The sequence below is a fragment of the Sabethes cyaneus genome, chromosome 2 (assembly GCF_943734655.1).
Source record: "Sabethes cyaneus chromosome 2, idSabCyanKW18_F2, whole genome shotgun sequence".
NCBI classification, from domain to species: domain Eukaryota; kingdom Metazoa; phylum Arthropoda; class Insecta; order Diptera; family Culicidae; genus Sabethes; species Sabethes cyaneus.
In genome coordinates, this window is record NC_071354.1 from 173,162,741 (window position 1) to 173,181,061 (window position 18,321).

The 18,321-nt window shown below is 41.1% G+C and overlaps 2 protein-coding genes across 2 annotated transcripts; one reads left to right on the forward strand and one right to left on the reverse strand.

Annotated features, from left to right (window-relative positions):
- The first annotated feature begins 2,546 nt into the window (after window positions 1-2,546).
- Window positions 2,547-9,412, forward strand: LOC128736359 (mucin-5AC-like). Its single transcript, XM_053830835.1, has 2 exons — window positions 2,547-2,790; window positions 4,428-9,412. Exons 1-2 carry the CDS (start codon window positions 2,547-2,549, stop codon window positions 9,410-9,412), a joined length of 5,229 nt encoding a protein of 1,742 aa, XP_053686810.1.
- A 6,553-nt stretch (window positions 9,413-15,965) lies between these two features.
- LOC128736360 (uncharacterized) lies at window positions 15,966-16,681 on the reverse strand. The gene is made up of 4 exons (XM_053830836.1): window positions 16,618-16,681; window positions 16,395-16,547; window positions 16,171-16,325; window positions 15,966-16,082 (listed from the first exon to the last, which is right to left on the reverse strand). Exons 1-4 carry the CDS (start codon window positions 16,679-16,681, stop codon window positions 15,966-15,968), a joined length of 489 nt encoding a protein of 162 aa, XP_053686811.1.
- Window positions 16,682-18,321: the final 1,640 nt, after the last annotated feature.

An 18,321-nucleotide genomic window follows, 5' to 3' on the forward strand; every position in this document is an offset into this window, starting at 1 on the left:
CGGTCGCATTTTCCACAGCACGTTTGAAACGTTCCAAAATCACTTCTCGGGTGGTGACTTCAAACTCCTCAAATTCTATGTGTTGTCCTGCGGATCGCAGTTCTTCCAAGCATTGGATATCTGATTTAAAAAAAACCGCATAGGTTATCACATGTTATTTTTTTCACAGGCCTAAACTGAGCATAACTTACGTTTGTCGTCTTCTGCTGCACAATCGCAAATGCAGTCTTCTCCTGCAAACGTTCCATCACAACCGCAGTAGTCACACAGCAGCAAACAGGATTCGTTTTTCCGTAAATCATTAGTATCAATCTCGTCCAGTCGTTTGAGTACCGTTTCGTGAAGTGTGTTTCCTTGCAAATCAGCCATAACTATTTGCACTATCATAATACTAAGAACGGATACTAAGAACCTCATGGCGTTTCCTTTCCAATCGTTGTGGGTAGTGTCGAAAGTTTTTAACTAGAACCTGTTAGTTTATACCCAGGTCAAAAGACTAGATTTTCGCTGAATCAACAGCGTCTTCAAATTGAAAAGGTCATCCTTGACGGAGGTCAAGTTAAGGCTGCCTGCAAAACTAAAAACTGCGACCGCTCGCACAGACATTATGTTTGCAAACAAGAACCTAGTGCTGATGTCGCGTCTAACGAATAACAGTCTATATAGTGCAACGTAACGATACAGTCCGTCGGAAGCTATCGTACACAAAAGGACTCACTAGGATTATGATCAAACTACTGCCGCTGATCGCAGTGGCAATCACGGTGACCGGTTGGTTCCAGGTCACCGGTGGCTATACACTGGAGCTGGATACCACGATGGAGAATCAGCTTAAGAATCTGACCTGTGTTTCTTACTGTGACCATTGTGGATGCACAGGTGAATTTATCAATAGGAACGACACGTGCACCTGCGACTGTCCGGAGGGAGCCGGAGGTAGTAGAGCCTGAATAATTTTGTAATAATCATCATATAGTGGTATATTTTCTCATCCCTTAGATGCCGACTGTATTGCTGAGGTGCTGGAAACCAAAAACCTGATCGGTCTGAACTACACATTAGAGCTGAAGAACGCCTCCCAGAATAAGTCAAATGTACAACACACCAGGATACGTCGGCAAGTTATGGGCCGAGCACGAGACCGTCGGCAGCAAAGGCCCCCCTACCGTTCGGGGGGTCGCAGGTACCGCTCCACGCTCACGCCTCGCGACCGTCGCCCATTTCGACGCGGTCGCAATCGATCCACCGAACAACCAATCATAGTCGTGGAAACTTAGACCTGTTTGATAGAGGTTATAAATTCAAGAGATTTCGAAAAAATGTCACTTTATCTAAATTAGCTGACTGAGCACTATTTGGCAGGCATATAATTCAAAATTATAGTTTTACTAACCTAAATTGTCTAGCCTATAAAGATTACTTAACTGAACGCATTTTGGTACAAATATAATTCAAAATTACAGTCCATACTGAATATAACTAGTGGAATCTATGAATCCGAAAACTAGGGAACCAATGTTTTTAAGGTCACACAAGGTGTGTACAGCGAAAAATAAAGCGATTTATATGGATTTTCAGAAAAAAAAAATCGGGATGCATTTTTATCTCTACACAAAACCTTAATCAATACCAGAAAACTTCGTGATTTGTTTATGCATTTCTCGTGGTTTGTCATAATTCAACTAATGGTTCTGCAATAAGCTAACCTGAATCAATGTATTTGGTTTAACTTAAATCATTACAGTTTTCAGAACAGAGAATGGCTGAAAATGGACTGAAAATGTGTAAATGTAGCAAGTGTAATAGGGAATTACACATCACAAACGAAACTTATCACTTCGATGAACTTAGTTAGATATTATATGGCATTTTACAGTCCGAACCTTGAAATAATTTCGCATTTTTCGACCAATTGTTCCCAACAAACATTTCTGTTGTATAACAGCTTGCCAAGCGCTGGTTTATTGGATTTTAGCTGTATAGCAGATGAATAATCTACTGTTCGAAAATAATGTTTATTGAGCTTTACGGTATGTGGAAGATGAAAAAGATTTCATCAAATTACTTTCCAAGGAGTTCTAACGCAATTCTCTATAAATTCGATTAGATTAGATGAAAAAACGATCACTTTGTTCTACTTTACTATTTGTTCAAAATCTTTTCTAGGCATTTCTCTAACGGCATGCCCAATAAGGATCAGCGCAAAAAGTTCTTAGCCAAATTGATTGATTGTGCAATAATCAAAACCAATTTAAACTGAAGTCCAACAACAACAGAAAAACATAAAATGACGATTCATTGTATTGCTACACGTGCAGATTCACTGGCAATGTTTTTATCTCTCACTGTACCGAACTTCACCGGCTGTGTTAACCACTTTTTGCGAAACGCAAGCCTCCATCTAAGTTCGTCGACATGCTGCCGATTACTACGTGATTAACCGGGAATACGACCAATTGCGGAACCTACGATCGACCGACACATGTAACTGTATGACTAAATGATGCGTCTGGAGCACGCTCCGGTGTCAGTGCCCCGCGGGAAACATGGGCGAACGGAGTACTAGAGTGGCCAGAGTGGTACTGGCAATAATCTTCGTCGGCAGCTGCATTTTGGATCTCGTGATCCTTGTCGATGGCTATAAGCTAGAGCAGAGTCCATCGCTTGTGAAACGCCAGAGGACATTGTCCTGTCGCACAAACTGTGCCGTTTGTGGTTGTGTAGGGGATTATTTACCGGAATCCAACCAGTGTGTTTGCAGTTGTGATGATACCAATGATAGTGAGCTAGGTTTGTGCTGTCTAAATTGCCTAAACTATGATATACTGACAAATTGCAAACTAGTGCTATTAGTGTTGTGGAATTAAAAGAAGAAAAAAACTTCATTGACTTTCTTGAAGAAAGTGGAATGCAACTGTATTTCGGTTCAAAATTAGTGTACATTTGAAAACGGTCCGTAATCGGCTGTTCGGCGAAGCTTTCGTTTGACGTCGAAACAGCAGCGTTGTACGGCCGTCATGTCAACTTTGCGAATGCTTCTCTTGATTCTACCAATCAACTGTTTACAATTTGTGGCTCTCCAGTTATTTTTGTACACCAAGGAACTCAAAACCCCGAAAAAATCCTCGATTGAGCGCACTGAAATAGATTTTTCGGGTCGTGGTTTTTGGGTACAAATGGGATCGAATGAGTATTCAGGAACGATTGTGTTTTTTGGCGTAATGCGATGATGCTCTATCCAGCCAAAACACGTATTGTCCATCTGCATAATGTTTCTGTAGAAACGGGAACAAAACTTTCTTTAAACATTCGTCTGGTGCATCTTAATTGATAGCCAATCCAGAGGGCTTGTTGGTGAAGAATAGAGAACGATGTCCTTCTGCGTCCATAATTTTGGCAGGTCTAACACTACCTTGCTTGCGAATAGTTGTTGCGCATCTTAAGATATGGTAAACAGTCGAAGCCGCAAAATATCTGCTTTTTAATAATGTTGTATCATATACTTTTTGCCGAGATTTCTGTTGCAGTTCGTAGAAGTGTACAACGCGCTCCCGAAATGCTTCTTGTTTCGACGCCATTTTTAGCAAAACTGGGCCAGTATAAAAAATATTAACAAAAAGAAGAGAGAGGCAGCTAACACATACATATTCTCATTTCCCTCTGAGCTCGTTTGTTGTTGAGCATAAGGGCAATCTTTCGTTCTTTCGTGACGCTGGCTTGACTCCAAATTTTGGATTGACACCCTGTTGTAAAACGTAGTTCTACGTCAAAAAATTTCAATATCTCCTACCATGTTATCTTGTTGCGAATAATCCTGAAATCCAAATAGCAACTACGTTAGCATGCATTTTGCGAATTTATAACTGTGGTATAGTGATCGGAATTAAAAGCAGAATAAAAGTTATGTTCATAATTCCAATCAATCACTTTAATGGAATAAATTCCGCAAATTGAGCATATTTTCAGCCAAATTTAATATAGAACAGTTATATATGTTTGTATCTACTTGTTATCATAGAATACCGATGAAGATAATATCAATATGTTTCCACACTGCTATGATCTTAGCAAATTTGATCGTGCGCTTAGCACTTCGGCTAAGAAAATACATTTTGATGACGTTTTTTGCTACCGCCTGTCGAATTTAATTGATTTTGAAGTGCATGTTGCCCCAAAGGCAGTCATTTTTCAACAACTGACACATAAACACATAGCACAATAACTGAGAATGCTCATTTATTGCAGATTTTCGCTCAATTTTCTAAAACTTAACTATTTAGGTTGGGTGATCGGATTTAGGAACTGATCGCAATTATGTGCGGTCACGGTAACTAAACGAAAATTCTATATCTACCTTTATAAACTAAAATTTTCATCATAAATATCAAATCATTAAACACGTTTTTAACAAAATTGCTGTTCAACAGGTTCATTATGCATCAAAAAGCAAATGACTCCCGGCGACTACAACATAACAATCAAACATGAAGAACCAGAGCCACCAAATCTTAGTGAAAAAGTTCACACTCGTGTTCGAAGACAAACGCTAATGCAACGCTGCGCTCAAATCAGACAACAAATGCGAGCAAACAGACGAGCTCGTAGACAGCGACGACGGCAATTCTTTCGAAATCTGTTTTCACCAACAACTGCCGCTACAACAACAACGACTGCAGTTACGACAACTACGCCCGAGACCACAAGCACTACCGCAGAAACAACTTCTACTACTGAAGCAACAACGGCAGGAGATACCACTACCACTGAAGAGACAACAAGCACCACTGAGCAAACAACTTCTACTACTGAGGTGACGACTTCTACCACTGCAGAAACAACTTCCACCACAGAAGAGACAACCTCTACCACCGAAGAGACGACTTCCACTACTGAAGAAACAACTTCTACAACGGAAGAAACTACTTCTACTACTGAAGAGACGACTTCTACCACGGAAGAGACAACTTCCACCACCGAAGAGACGACTTCCACCACAGAAGAGACAACCTCTACCACTGAAGAGACAACCTCCACTACTGAAGAGACGACTTCCACTACGGAACAGACGACGTCCACTACTGAAGAAACAACTTCTACTACTGAGGAGACAACTTCTACCACCGAAGAAACGACTTCTACTACTGAAGAAACGACTTCCACTACGGAAGAGACAACGTCCACTACTGAAGAAACAACTTCTACAACTGAAGAGACAACTTCTACTACTGAAGAGACAACTTCCACTACGGAAGAGACAACATCCACAACTGAAGAGACAACTTCCACTACGGAAGAAACAACTTCTACTACTGAAGAAACTACTTCTACAACGGAAGAAACAACTTCTACAACGGAAGAAACTACTTCTACTACTGAAGAGACGACTTCTACTACGGAAGAGACAACTTCCTCCACCGAAGAGACGACTTCCACAACTGAAGAGACAACTTCTACTACTGAAGAGACAACTTCCACTACGGAAGAGACAACATCCACAACTGAAGAGACAACTTCCACTACGGAAGAAACAACTTCTACTACTGAAGAAACTACTTCTACAACTGAAGAAACAACTTCTACAACTGAAGAAACAACTTCTACTACTGAGGAAACAACTTCTACCACCGAAGAGACGACTTCCACTACAGAAGAGACAACTTCCACTACTGAAGAAACAACTTCTACAACGGAGGAAACAACTTCTACAACTGAAGAAACAACTTCTACTACTGAGGAAACAACTTCTACCACCGAAGAGACGACTTCCACTACAGAAGAGACGACTTCTACGACTGAAGCAACAACTTCCACTACGGAAGAGACAACTTCCACAATTGAAGAGACAACTTCCACTACGGAAGAAACAACTTCCACTACTGAAGAAACAACTTCTACTACGGAAGAAACAACTTCCACAACTGAAGAAACAACTTCCACAACTGAAGAGTCAACTTCTACTACTGAAGAAACGACTTCTACTACGGAGGAGACAACGTCTACTTCTGAAGAAACAACTTCTACTACGGAAGAGTCAACTTCTACTACTGAAGAAACGACCTCTACTACTGAAGAAACAACTTCCACTACGGAGGAGACAACTTCTACTACTGAAGAAACCACCTCTACTACTGAAGAGACTACTTCCACCACCGAAGAGACGACTTCCACAACTGAAGAGACAACTTCTACTACTGAAGAGACAACTTCTACTACTGAAGAGACAACTTCCACCACTGAAGAAACGACTTCCACTACAGAAGAGACAACTTCCACGACTGAAGAAACGACTTCCACAACTGAAGAGACAACTTCTACTACTGAAGAGACAACTTCCACCACCGAAGAGACGACTTCCACCACAGAAGAGACAACTTCTACGACTGAAGAAACAACTTCCACTACGGAAGAAACAACTTCCACTACTGAAGAGACCACTTCTACCACTGAAGAGACAACTTCTACAGCTGAAGAAACCACTTCTACAACTGAAGGAACGACTTCTGGCCAAGAAACGAGTTCTACTACCGAAGAGACTTCTACAACTGAAGAGACAACTTCCACGACTGAAGAAACGACTTCCACAACTGAAGAGACAACTTCTACTACTGAAGAGACAACTTCCACCACCGAAGAGACGACTTCCACCACAGAAGAGACAACTTCTACGACTGAAGAAACAACTTCCACTACGGAAGAAACAACTTCCACTACTGAAGAGACTACTTCTACCTCTGCTTGCCCTATTTGCCCGATTTCTACCACCGAAGGCTCGACTTCCACTACGGAAGAGTCGACTTCCACTACAGAAGAGACAACTTCCACAACTGAAGAAACGACTTCTACTACTGAAGAAACGACATCAACTACTGAAGAAACGACTTCTACTACTGAAGAGACGACTTCTACCACGGAAGAGACAACTTCCACCACCGAAGAGACGACTTCCACCACCGAAGAGACGACTTCCACTACAGAAGAGACAACTTCCACAACTGAAGAAACGACTTCTACTACGGAAGAAACAACCTCTACTACCGAAGAGACTACTTCCACAACTGAAGAGACGACTTCTACTACGGAAGAAACGACATCTACTACTGAAGAGACGACTTCTACTACGGAAGAGACAACGTCCACAACTGAAGAGACAACTTCCACTACTGAAGAAACAACCTCTACTACTGAAGAGACTACTTCCACAACTGAAGAGACGACTTCTACTACAGAAGAAACGACATCTACTACTGAAGAAACAACCTCTACTACTGAAGAAACAATTTCCACTACTGAAGAGACAACTTCGACTACTGAAGAAACCACCTCTACTACTGAAGAGACTACTTCCACAACTGAAGAGACGACTTCTACTACAGAAGAAACGACATCTACTACTGAAGAAACAACCTCTACTACTGAAGAAACAACTTCCACTACTGAAGAGACAACTTCTACTACTGAAGAAACCACATCTACTACTGAAGAGACTACTTCCACAACAGAAGAGACGACTTCTACTACAGAAGAAACGACATCTACTACTGAAGAGACGACTTCTACTACTGAAGAAACAACCTCTACTACTGAAGAAACAACTTCCACTACTGAAGAGACAACTTCTACTACTGAAGAAACCACCTCTACTACTGAAGAGACTACTTCCACAACTGAAGAGACGACTTCTACTACAGAAGAAACGACATCTACTACTGAAGAAACAACCTCTACTACTGAAGAAACAACTTCCACTACTGAAGAGACAACTTCTACTACTGAAGAAACCACGTCTACTACTGAAGAGACTACTTCCACAACAGAAGAGACGACTTCTACTACAGAAGAAACGACATCTACTACTGAAGAGACGACTTCTACTACTGAAGAAACAACCTCTACTACTGAAGAAACAACTTCCACTACTGAAGAGACAACTTCTACTACTGAAGAAACCACGTCTACTACTGAAGAGACTACTTCCACAACTGAAGAGACGACTTCTACTACAGAAGAAACGACATCTACTACTGAAGAGACGACTTCTACTACTGAAGAAACAACCTCTACTACTGAAGAAACAACTTCCACTACTGAAGAGACGACTTCTACTACTGAAGAGACGACTTCTACCACGGAAGAGACAACTTCCACCACCGAAGAGACGACTTCCACTACTGAAGAGACAGGTTCTACTACGGAAGAAACAACCTCTACTACCGAAGAGACTACTTCCACAACTGAAGAGACGACTTCTACTACGGAAGAAACAACCTCTACTACCGAAGAAACTACTTCCACAACTGAAGAGACGACTTCTACTACGGAAGAAACGACATCTACTACTGAAGAGACGACTTCTACTACGGAAGAGACAACATCCACAACTGAAGAGACAACTTCCACTACTGAAGAAACAACCTCTACTACTGAAGAAACCACCTCTACTACTGAAGAGACTACTTCCACAACTGAAGAGACGACTTCTACTACAGAAGAAACGACATCTACTACTGAAGAGACGACTTCTACTACGGAAGAGACAACGTCTACAACTGAAGAGACAACTTCCACTACTGAAGAAACAACCTCTACTACTGAAGAAACCACCTCTACTACTGAAGAGACTACTTCCACAACTGAAGAGACGACTTCTACTACAGAAGAAACTACATCTACTACTGAAGAGACGACTTCTACTACTGAAGAAACAACCTCTACTACTGAAGAAACAACTTCCACTACTGAAGAGACAACTTCTACTACTGAAGAAACCACGTCTACTACCGAAGAGACTACTTCCACAACAGAAGAGACCACTTCTACTACAGAAGAAACGACATCTACTACTGAAGAGACGACTTCTACTACTGAAGAAACAACCTCTACTACTGAAGAAACAACTTCCACTACTGAAGAGACAACTTCTACTACTGAAGAAACCACCTCTACTACTGAAGAGACTACTTCCACAACTGAAGAGACGACTTCTACTACAGAAGAAACGACATCTACTACTGAAGAGACGACTTCTACTACGGAAGAGACAACGTCTACAACTGAAGAGACAACTTCCACTACTGAAGAAACAACCTCTACTACTGAAGAAACCACCTCTACTACTGAAGAGACTACTTCCACAACTGAAGAGACGACTTCTACTACAGAAGAAACTACATCTACTACTGAAGAGACGACTTCTACTACTGAAGAAACAACCTCTACTACTGAAGAAACAACTTCCACTACTGAAGAGACAACTTCTACTACTGAAGAAACCACGTCTACTACTGAAGAGACTACTTCCACAACTGAAGAGACGACTTCTACTACGGAAGAAACGACATCTACTACTGAAGAGACGACTTCTACTACGGAGGAGACAACGTCCACTACTGAAGAGACAACTTCCACTACTTAAGAAACCAGGGAAGAAACAACCTTTACCACTGAAGAGACGACTTCCACCACTGAAGAGACAACTTCCACTACTTAAGAGACCACTTCTACTACTGAAGAAACCACTTCTATTACTGTATAGACAGCTTCCACTACTTACGAGACGATATCTGCAGCTGAAGGTAAAACGCAGGCCGAAAGCCTAAATTCTGAAACGACAAGCACTAGTCATGAATCGCCTTGTTCTGCTGAAGAAGCAACAAGAGAAGATGATTCAACCACAACAGAAGAAATGTCTTCTACAACCGAAAATACCACAACGAAAAAATTTGCTGCTACCACTGGCGTTAATACAACAGAGGAAACTACTGCTACTGAATATTTAACAGCGAAAGCAGATACTACAACGGAATATGCCATAATAACAGCACAGATAAACAGACATAATTCTCGGAAGAAAAATCGAAAAAAATATTCGCCACACATATTTTGAGTGCATACTAGCATAATTTTCAATCGACATTCTCGAATATTAACCTACAACAGGAGTAAATCTCGTTTAAGTAAGTGTTTAGCAAATGACCTTTGCCTCCTTCCGTTAAAATGCGCCCCTTTAACGAATACAGAGACTTTTCCAACCAAAACCAAATTTGAAAGACTGTTACAGCGTGCGATTGACTAGAACAGTGAGTGTTATGTCTGTTTATTGGTCGTAAACATTTTTTTGATAAAGTAACAAATCCTTTTTTTACCTAAAAATAAAAATAAGAAAACTTATCCAATTTAATTCTACTATGTGTATTTTATTCAATGACAGATACGTATTTCGCCTACGACTTGCAGGCTTCCTCAGTGTCTGTTAGTCGTAGGCGAAATACGTATCTGTCATTGAATAAAATACACATAGTAGAATTAAATTGGATAAGTTTTCTTATTTTTATTTTTAGGTTTCGTATTCTACTAAGACGCTCAAAAAACTTCAGTAAATCCTTTTTTAAAAATAATTTATCGTGTTATAACCAGATTTGAATAAACCATAATTAAAATATTGAATAATATTTTGTAAAAAACGTAACCAAAAAGTTAGCAACTGTCAAATTAGACTGAAGAAAATAAAGCAAAATTTTTGTATGCAATACATTATTCATTTTTTCGAAAGTAAGCTTAAAAAATTTGCAGTGAACAAAAATATAATTTTTGGTTGCCGAGCCACATTTAAGAGTACAATTTTGGAAGCTTTAACCACAAAAGTATTAAGGGTCAAAGTGTCAAGTTGACGAGAACAGAGTTGCCACAAGCATGTTAATATTTTCGAACATGCATTATTGTGTCCGACATTAAGGCCCGCGAAAGGGTTGATTAGCTAGGTGTTATATAAGCTTTTATACAATCTCATGTACCCATGACATATGTTTCATTCATGTACACACCCACAACTGCTTGTATGTCTGTGCTCTGCGGTGTCAATTTGTAATCTATGGATTTAAAGGTATTATATGTGAATTAATACGTGAATAGTAAACTTTTCACTTTATTCAATTAAGTCAACAACATATAATAAAAACCCACAGGTAGACCAAACAATACACCAATTGTTGTTCGACCAGCACATAATGCGTGCTCCGAGAAAAGTGCTCACCATAACATAACTTGTAACATTGGCGGAAACAACGGAATGCTACGTGTCTATTGCAATCTGGATCGTCGTTATAAGAACGTTCATCAACGCGTCGCGTAGTTTTAACTATCGTGATTTCAGAATGGAACAAAATTTCAAAACCTTTATTCGACTAGCGATCGTTGCAGCACTAGCTGCGGTAGTTCATAGAACGGATCTAGTCTATTGCTCCAAGGTAGAATTGACCACACGGTCTGTAGCTAAACGTGAGTGCTTGTTCAAGTTACGCAGGAACATATAGCTTAAATTGTTACATCCAAATCGTTGCTGCAAACAAACTAGTCATTATGAAATATATTTTTCTTAGATACTGCAACAGTTACTGTCCCTTCGCAAACCCAAAGTTCCCACCAAAATCAGAGCACGACCCATAAACCCACAAGCAGTGTTACCGCTCCGGATAAAATAAACCCGAAACGAAATATCGATGCAAGACGCAGTCCCGGCGCAGATATTCGGCGTTGTGTCAGCAAAGTGGGACGAAATCGGGTGGAAAGTCGGTTGGAAAATCATCGTGCCGCAATTCGAGCACGTGTCAGTGCTGCTAGATCAAGATGTGCTTCAGTACGCAGTAATCGACGTTCAAAATTTACTACAGTGCCCACCGAGGCACCAATCATTGTTACACCCACAAGCCGACCCAATCGCATACGAATTATTGAAGTCGATCTATCCTAAACCTTAAACTGCGTGTTTTGTGAAAAACCGGTGATCGTTCGATATTATTGAAAGTAATATTTATGTCACATGTTGTTCTAGACCAAAAATTAAAATTACTAAATTATTGTATTAATATTATTTAGCTTAGTTACAAAAAACTATTCTTGATAAATTCTTACATAAATTATTCACTTGAGCTTGAACTCATCGACTAACTGGAAAGTAGGAAATCTTTTTGCAAACGATGACATACAGAGGGTTGTTTATGAAACAGCAAAGTGATGACAATCTGCATTTACTGTTATTAGCAATATATTTCCATCCAAATTGCAAAATACAGAATCTACAGAAATACTCCTCCAAACTCATATTTAACCCAGCAATACATTGATGATAACAATATTTGAAATTTTGACTGTTGAGAGCTCACAGCAATTATATTTACGACGGTTGCACGACGACGGGTTACGACGGTTGAAGGTCGCATAATCAACCCTTTTACATGCATTATGAGACCTTTTGAAAACTGATTTGATCGTAGCCGTACTCTTATATGGGTGGGTGGGTAGTAGTACTTGATAAGTTTCAAGGCGAAGCACTGATTTGATGGATCAACATGCCCCATTCTACCCTGTTGGCTTGTTAAGTTAAGTTAAGTTAAGTTAAGAGCAGAGCAGAGCAAAAAAAAAATTTGGTCCGTAGTTGCGTGAGCCCCCATGAAACCCGCCTGATAATTCCCTACGAAACCTCGTGCTATCGGTGATAACCGGCGTAACAGGATCTGTGAGAGTACCTTGTAGGCGGCGTTTACCAACGTAATACCACGATAGTTGCAGCAGTCTAGCCGATCATCCTTTTCGTAGATGGGACAAACCACTCCTTCCATCCATTCCTCCGGTGGCTTTTCCTCCTCCCAAATTCTCGAAATAACCCAGTGTAGAGCCTTTGCTAGCGTTTCTCCGCCATGTTTATAAAGCTCTGCCGGTAGGCGGTCCTTCCCAGCGGCTTTATTGGTCTTCAGCAGCCCGATTTCTCGTTTGACTTCTTGGAGATCAGGTGCTATGACATTACTAACTTCCTTGGGCGCTCCTAGGTTAATTTCCGTTCCGCCTCCTTCTGCGACTTCGCCATTGCGGTGTTCATCGAAGAACTGCTTCCATCTGTCGACCACCTCGCGCTCGTTTGTAATTAGATTCCCTCCCTCTCTGTGTCCTCCTTTTGGCGCGTTTTCTTCTTCAGGCTCGTGGTTAACTGGTTCCTAGTTCGTCGGTATTTGGCCAGGTTCTCAGGTGGTGCCTCATTCAGTACTCGCGCGTATATTCTACCGAGCGCACATGTGCTGCTACTAGGTAATGGTCAGAATCAATATCTGCACCCCGACGGGAGCGTACGTTCGTGATGTTAGAGAAAAACCGGCCCTCTATGAGAACGTGGTCAATTTGGTTCAATGTACGTTGGTCAGGTGATCTCCAGGTGGCTTTGTGGATATCCTTGCGCGGGAAAAAGGTGCTTCGGGTCACCAGGCCTGGGGAAGCTGCGAAGTTTATACATCGTTTGCCGTTATCGTTTGTGTCGGTGTGCAGGCTATGGAGCCCGATCACCGGTCTATATCTCTTCCTTACCGACCGCGTTCATATCCCCGATGACGATCTTGATGTCCCGTGATGAGCAGCTGTCGTACGTTGCCTCCAGCCTCGCGTAGAACGCTTCTTTCTCATCGTCGGATCTACCTTCGTGCGGGCTGATGCTATAATTGAAGAAACGGCCCTTTATCCTCAATACACACATTCTCTCGTTGATCGCCTTCCAATCTATCACGCTATCCTGCATTCCGCCCAACACTACAAAACCCGTTCCCAGTTCGTTGGTAGCGCCACCGCTCTGGTAAAACTGGGCCTTTCCGCCACGGATCTTTCATACCTTCTCTCCTTTGCGGCAGATTTCCTGCAGAGCTACGATGCCGAGTTGGCGAGATTCAAGCTGTTCAATCAGCACCCGCTCGCAACCTGTGAAATTTAGCGATCTACAGTTCCAAGTACCGAGTCTCCATTCGTCGTCCTTGTTCCTTGTTCGCCTAGGTCGATACCGAATATTCCGCTCCGAATTTGCTTGAATTTTGTTAGTTGTAATTTAATTTAGGTGTGTAGCCGTACTGGGGCAACACTACCGAGTCTCGCGATGGGGCTGCCATCTTATAGTGCCGAGATTCACTATACCTCCTTCCCGGTTAGTATACGACCTTAGTTTCCACCGGGGTTGGTTACCCGATCTCCGCTAAGGTTGCTCGTATTCCGGCTAGTACCACGAGGAGGTCGGGATCGGGGTTGCTGGATAAGAGGCTAACGACCACCAAGTTTAAAATGCATGGTCATATTACTTTTAACTACTATTTTTAGTTGGTTTACATAAAAATCTACTTTGCGGAAAATATATATAAGAAACTAAATGTGACATGCCTTCCTTAACAAAACTAGTTTAGGTACATCACAATCTGAATCAATCATAATAATCTGAACGATTGAAAAGAAATATTCAAGATCCAGGATTGTTCAAACTAGGCAGTGCTAAATAAAGATGCTGAAACTAAGCTTAGGGTCGATAGTTTGGCCTTAAATCACGTAACATCTGTTTAACCAGACAACATCATAAGATGAATAAGTAAATCTAGTTGTTTAGAAAATACCCTGTGGTTGGTCGGGCGAGTTCCGGAAGCAGTTAGTGGGCTAACGGAAACCGATAGTTTTTTAAACAACAAACTCTTTCGTGCTGCTCGTGCCGAGACCTATGGTTTGTGATCAAACCAGCTTCTGCCAGTTGACAGAATTGTATCTAGCAACAGTATCCGTTAGATAGCAATAAGAAGAGGTCACAAAATATGTCTGTTCTACACGAAGCGTTTGGAGTATTATGGATTTTATTGCCTGCAATTGTCTTTGGCCGTAAATATATATTTCTGCAATTAAAAGTATAATTTATAAAATAAATATTTTTCCACTACAGAACAAAGCGACTGCAATTTCAAATATAATCTGGGCGGTTGCAGAAATAACGAGTTAAACTATCAGATTGCCATGGACGGGCCAAACGGGGATGTCATTCTGTTGGAACAGCGAGTAAAGCAGCTACCGTCTTCAACCCGATCAGGCTGGGGCCGGCTGGTTGCAGCTCTGCAGGGTAGAGGACCTGTTCGGCAGTGGATCAGCACTGTGGCAAATCAGCGAAGTGAAAACCGTATTCCGATGCGTCGCCGACGAACGGGGCGAACTGTTTCGGACGAGCAACCCCACAACGTCCCAGGCGGTCGCAAGCAGTCGCGACCAGTAGTGGCAGCGAGACAACGAAGAAGAAGGATATCGCGCGCCAGAGCACCAATGCAAAGTCCAATAAAATCCGATAAATGAAAATAGGTTCTTGATTTGCATATGGACCCCATAGGTCTATGAGCTGCATGCTGTTCATGTCTCGTTTAGCTTTTAACAGATCAGTTTTTTAAGGAATCACTGTTCTAGTTTTAATGTGTACTATCATAATCGCAAAATTCGGCCGCTCATGAAGAGATATTGGCTACGATGACTTTAACCCATAGTTGCTCCAGTCTTTGAGAAATCAAAGGAAGGTCAATGAACAAAAGCATCCATAATATCAAAAACCTTGCATCCCAGCGTGGAAGGAAGAGTTGCAGTGCAGCTCTCAAAATCAGAGATAATTACGGTTTCGAATATTCTGGCATTGCAATGGAAGCTGGGTTCAATCGAGAAGTGAGCATGATCCGTCGAATTATGGGCGAAGAATGGAGGAGTCATTATAAGTAAACGAGAAATTTTGCCATTTAATTCTATTGCTGATAGTATATTTAAATGGAAACACCTTTTTTTCCTTATTTTGACTACCCCCAAATCTATGCGGCCCAGGCTTATACGATAATTTTGGAAAATGGCCGAAACAGTCACACGTATGTTTGTATTAGGCTTGAAAGTAAAGTTTGAATCTTATTTATTAATTTCAAGCTCCGTTTTCCGTAAGGTTGTAACGAATTCATCAAAAAATCACGAGGAATCTCAATAATAAAACAACAGTTACAATTAATCTTCTATTTAAGCTCTTTTTAAATAAACATGTGAGCCAATCCACATTGAATAATTTGTACAATCAGTCTAAACAGTAATATCCAAACCAAAACAGAATAACTTAGTAATTCTATCTAGTTAACTCCTTCGGCCAAAGCATCGACCAGTGCTTATGCGTTCAACTGCACCGCGAATCGTCTTCCCTGCGGGCGGCGATTACCTTTTCCCGTCCAGCGCTGCAGCGGGGTCTTGGTGAGATGCATCGGTAACTGGATCAACTCCAACACCTGTCAAATGAGCATCGGGAGCGGATTTAGTGACGATACCATCCGGCGATGATACGAGCCGCGATGGACCAAAGTTTGAGAATAATACCTTCCGGAATGTAGCCTCGTCGTCGATGGTTATCTTCTTGCTGGGAGACGGACTTCGTACCTGGCGGGTTCTACTCTTCGGCAGCTGGATCAGCACATCGTACAACAATCCCATTTTGTCACTGTTTTCCTTAATCTTGCTGATGCATTGAACGTCTGATGGAAATAAAACCATACCACTTTTAGGACAGATTTTCAACTTTGAATCAACCTATTTAAACTCACGATCGTTGGCATCCTGGTTGCACTCACAGATGCACTCTTCGCCACAGTAAAAACCATTGCAAGACGGACAAAAACCGCACAAATCACTGCAAGATTTTTGCTGTGCCTTGAAGTGGGCACTATCTTGATCAAAAAGGGCCGCTGATTCGGTAACTGAAATTGAAATCTTGTTTTTATTTCAATCAGCAATTGGCAATCTGAACTGTTTCAACTTGTTACTTACATTCAACGAAAATTGTAGCACCCAAAAGGACCGCTATGGCCAGACGTACAAGGAAAAGCTGCATCGCGAATGACTGCCAGGCGTGGAATGATTTCAACGCGCGCTAAAGCTCAAAACAGCTGACTGCTGTCCACCCCGATAGTAAAGTCCCGTTTTCCCAGCCCAAGGTTACCACCCGTTTGACCGTAGTTCACGTTTACGGTCTTGTTTACGTTTCGGAAGCGATGGGCAGGTAACTTAAATTCGCACTAACCTTTTGCAAGGGTAAACAGCGGCAATGGAGCTTGGTTTGAAATTGTTGTCGGTTTGTTTGTTAAACTTTGAGTTCTACGGACGGCTCACTATCGTGAGAACGTGAGCTAGGGTTTTGGCGTGTATAAATATTAAAACGAAAAAACCATTGCGGAATCGATACTCGAAAAAACTGTCAGTATGTTTTATTTTTACTTTAATTCTCCGCTATAGTTACTCGATTTATTTTAACAATTCATTTGAGCATCTATGCAAATAATATAACTACGCCACAAGTCAATGAAACTTTAACCACATATCTTTGAACTGGTTGTATGACTGAAAAATATTTAGGATTTTGTCTTTGGTTTGTTAAAACCTTTGACAAACCTTTAAAACTGAGTGCCCATGGATGCATAGTTGACGTAAAAACCAAAATGACCAAAATATACTTTTTCGGTCCTACGCACTCTTAACTACAGTCAACCAAAAAAGTATTCGGACAGCAGCGCATAAATTTTTCTTTTAGTAATTCTGCGCATTATTTTTGCAAAGAATGGTAACACATATTTTTTAAAACAATGTTTAACTAAAGCATATTTAGATGCACAACAAAAATTCGGGGAAAAGCTTTCCGTTTTGAAGATAGAGTACATATAATTTGAATTGCCTAAAAATGCAGCCAAAAAAGTATTCGGACAGTTACCTATTAGTTGAAATAAATGTCCTTTCTCGCTCAACCACCACCTTGTAGGACCATTTACATTCTTGATGACCTGTTTTAATCTGTTTGGAACAAAATTAACAATTTTTCAAATATCCCTCTGTGAATTGCTGACCATTTTTTTTGCAAGAGCTCGGTTTAAGTCATTTTGATAAGAAATCAAATGATTTCTCATTATCAGGGCCCAACCTCGTCGAAACAAATAAATGAAACTGACTTTCTCTTACCTTCGCTTCATACATGAAGTGACTTGCTTCACTTGTTGAACAGAACGTTTCAAGCAAGCTTCAGTTGAAGTTGGTGGCTGTTTCAATTGACGACGGCAGAAAGTCAGGCACGATTTGTCGACATTGACTAGATTAGCTTTAATATGCGTTGCATTGTAGGAAATGTTACTCAAATTCAATTCATTTGCATTCAAAGTTGCTGACATTTTCTGAATATTTGATAGAAAAGTACAAATGAAAAGTTGAAATCGATAGTCATGATGAAGTGAAACCCGTTTCGCTGACGCTGACGGAAGCCAGTTTGAAACTGAAGCTGTGCTGCTTCTGTTGAAACCGAAGCTTCACTGCTTCATTGTAGAGTGACGCTATGCAATTGAAGGTGACGTTGTCGGGCGCTGCTCATTATAGAAATGAAATTATCTAAAAAGATGTTCAAAAGGGTTCAAATCTAGACTGAATGCTGATGTTTCGATAGCGCTAGGACAATTGTATGGTGCCTACCGCTTACAATTATCGACAGTA

What these genes read in the sequence shown, in the direction of transcription:
- LOC128736359 (XM_053830835.1), top strand. Translation starts at nt 2,547, where the DNA reads ATGGGCGAACGGAGTACTAGAGTGGCCAGAGTGGTACTGGCAATAATC. An exon ending in TACCAATGATAGTGAGCTAG is followed by an intron (nt 2,791 to 4,427) that starts GTTTGTGCTGTC and finishes GCTGTTCAACAG; the next exon opens with GTTCATTATGCATCAAAAAG.
- LOC128736360 (XM_053830836.1), bottom strand. Translation starts at nt 16,681, where the DNA reads ATGCAGCTTTTCCTTGTACGTCTGGCCATAGCGGTCCTTTTGGGTGCT. An exon ending in TGCTACAATTTTCGTTGAAT is followed by an intron (nt 16,548 to 16,617) that starts GTAAGTAACAAG and finishes TTTCAATTTCAG; the next exon opens with TTACCGAATCAGCGGCCCTT. An exon ending in CAACCAGGATGCCAACGATC is followed by an intron (nt 16,326 to 16,394) that starts GTGAGTTTAAAT and finishes TATTTCCATCAG; the next exon opens with ACGTTCAATGCATCAGCAAG.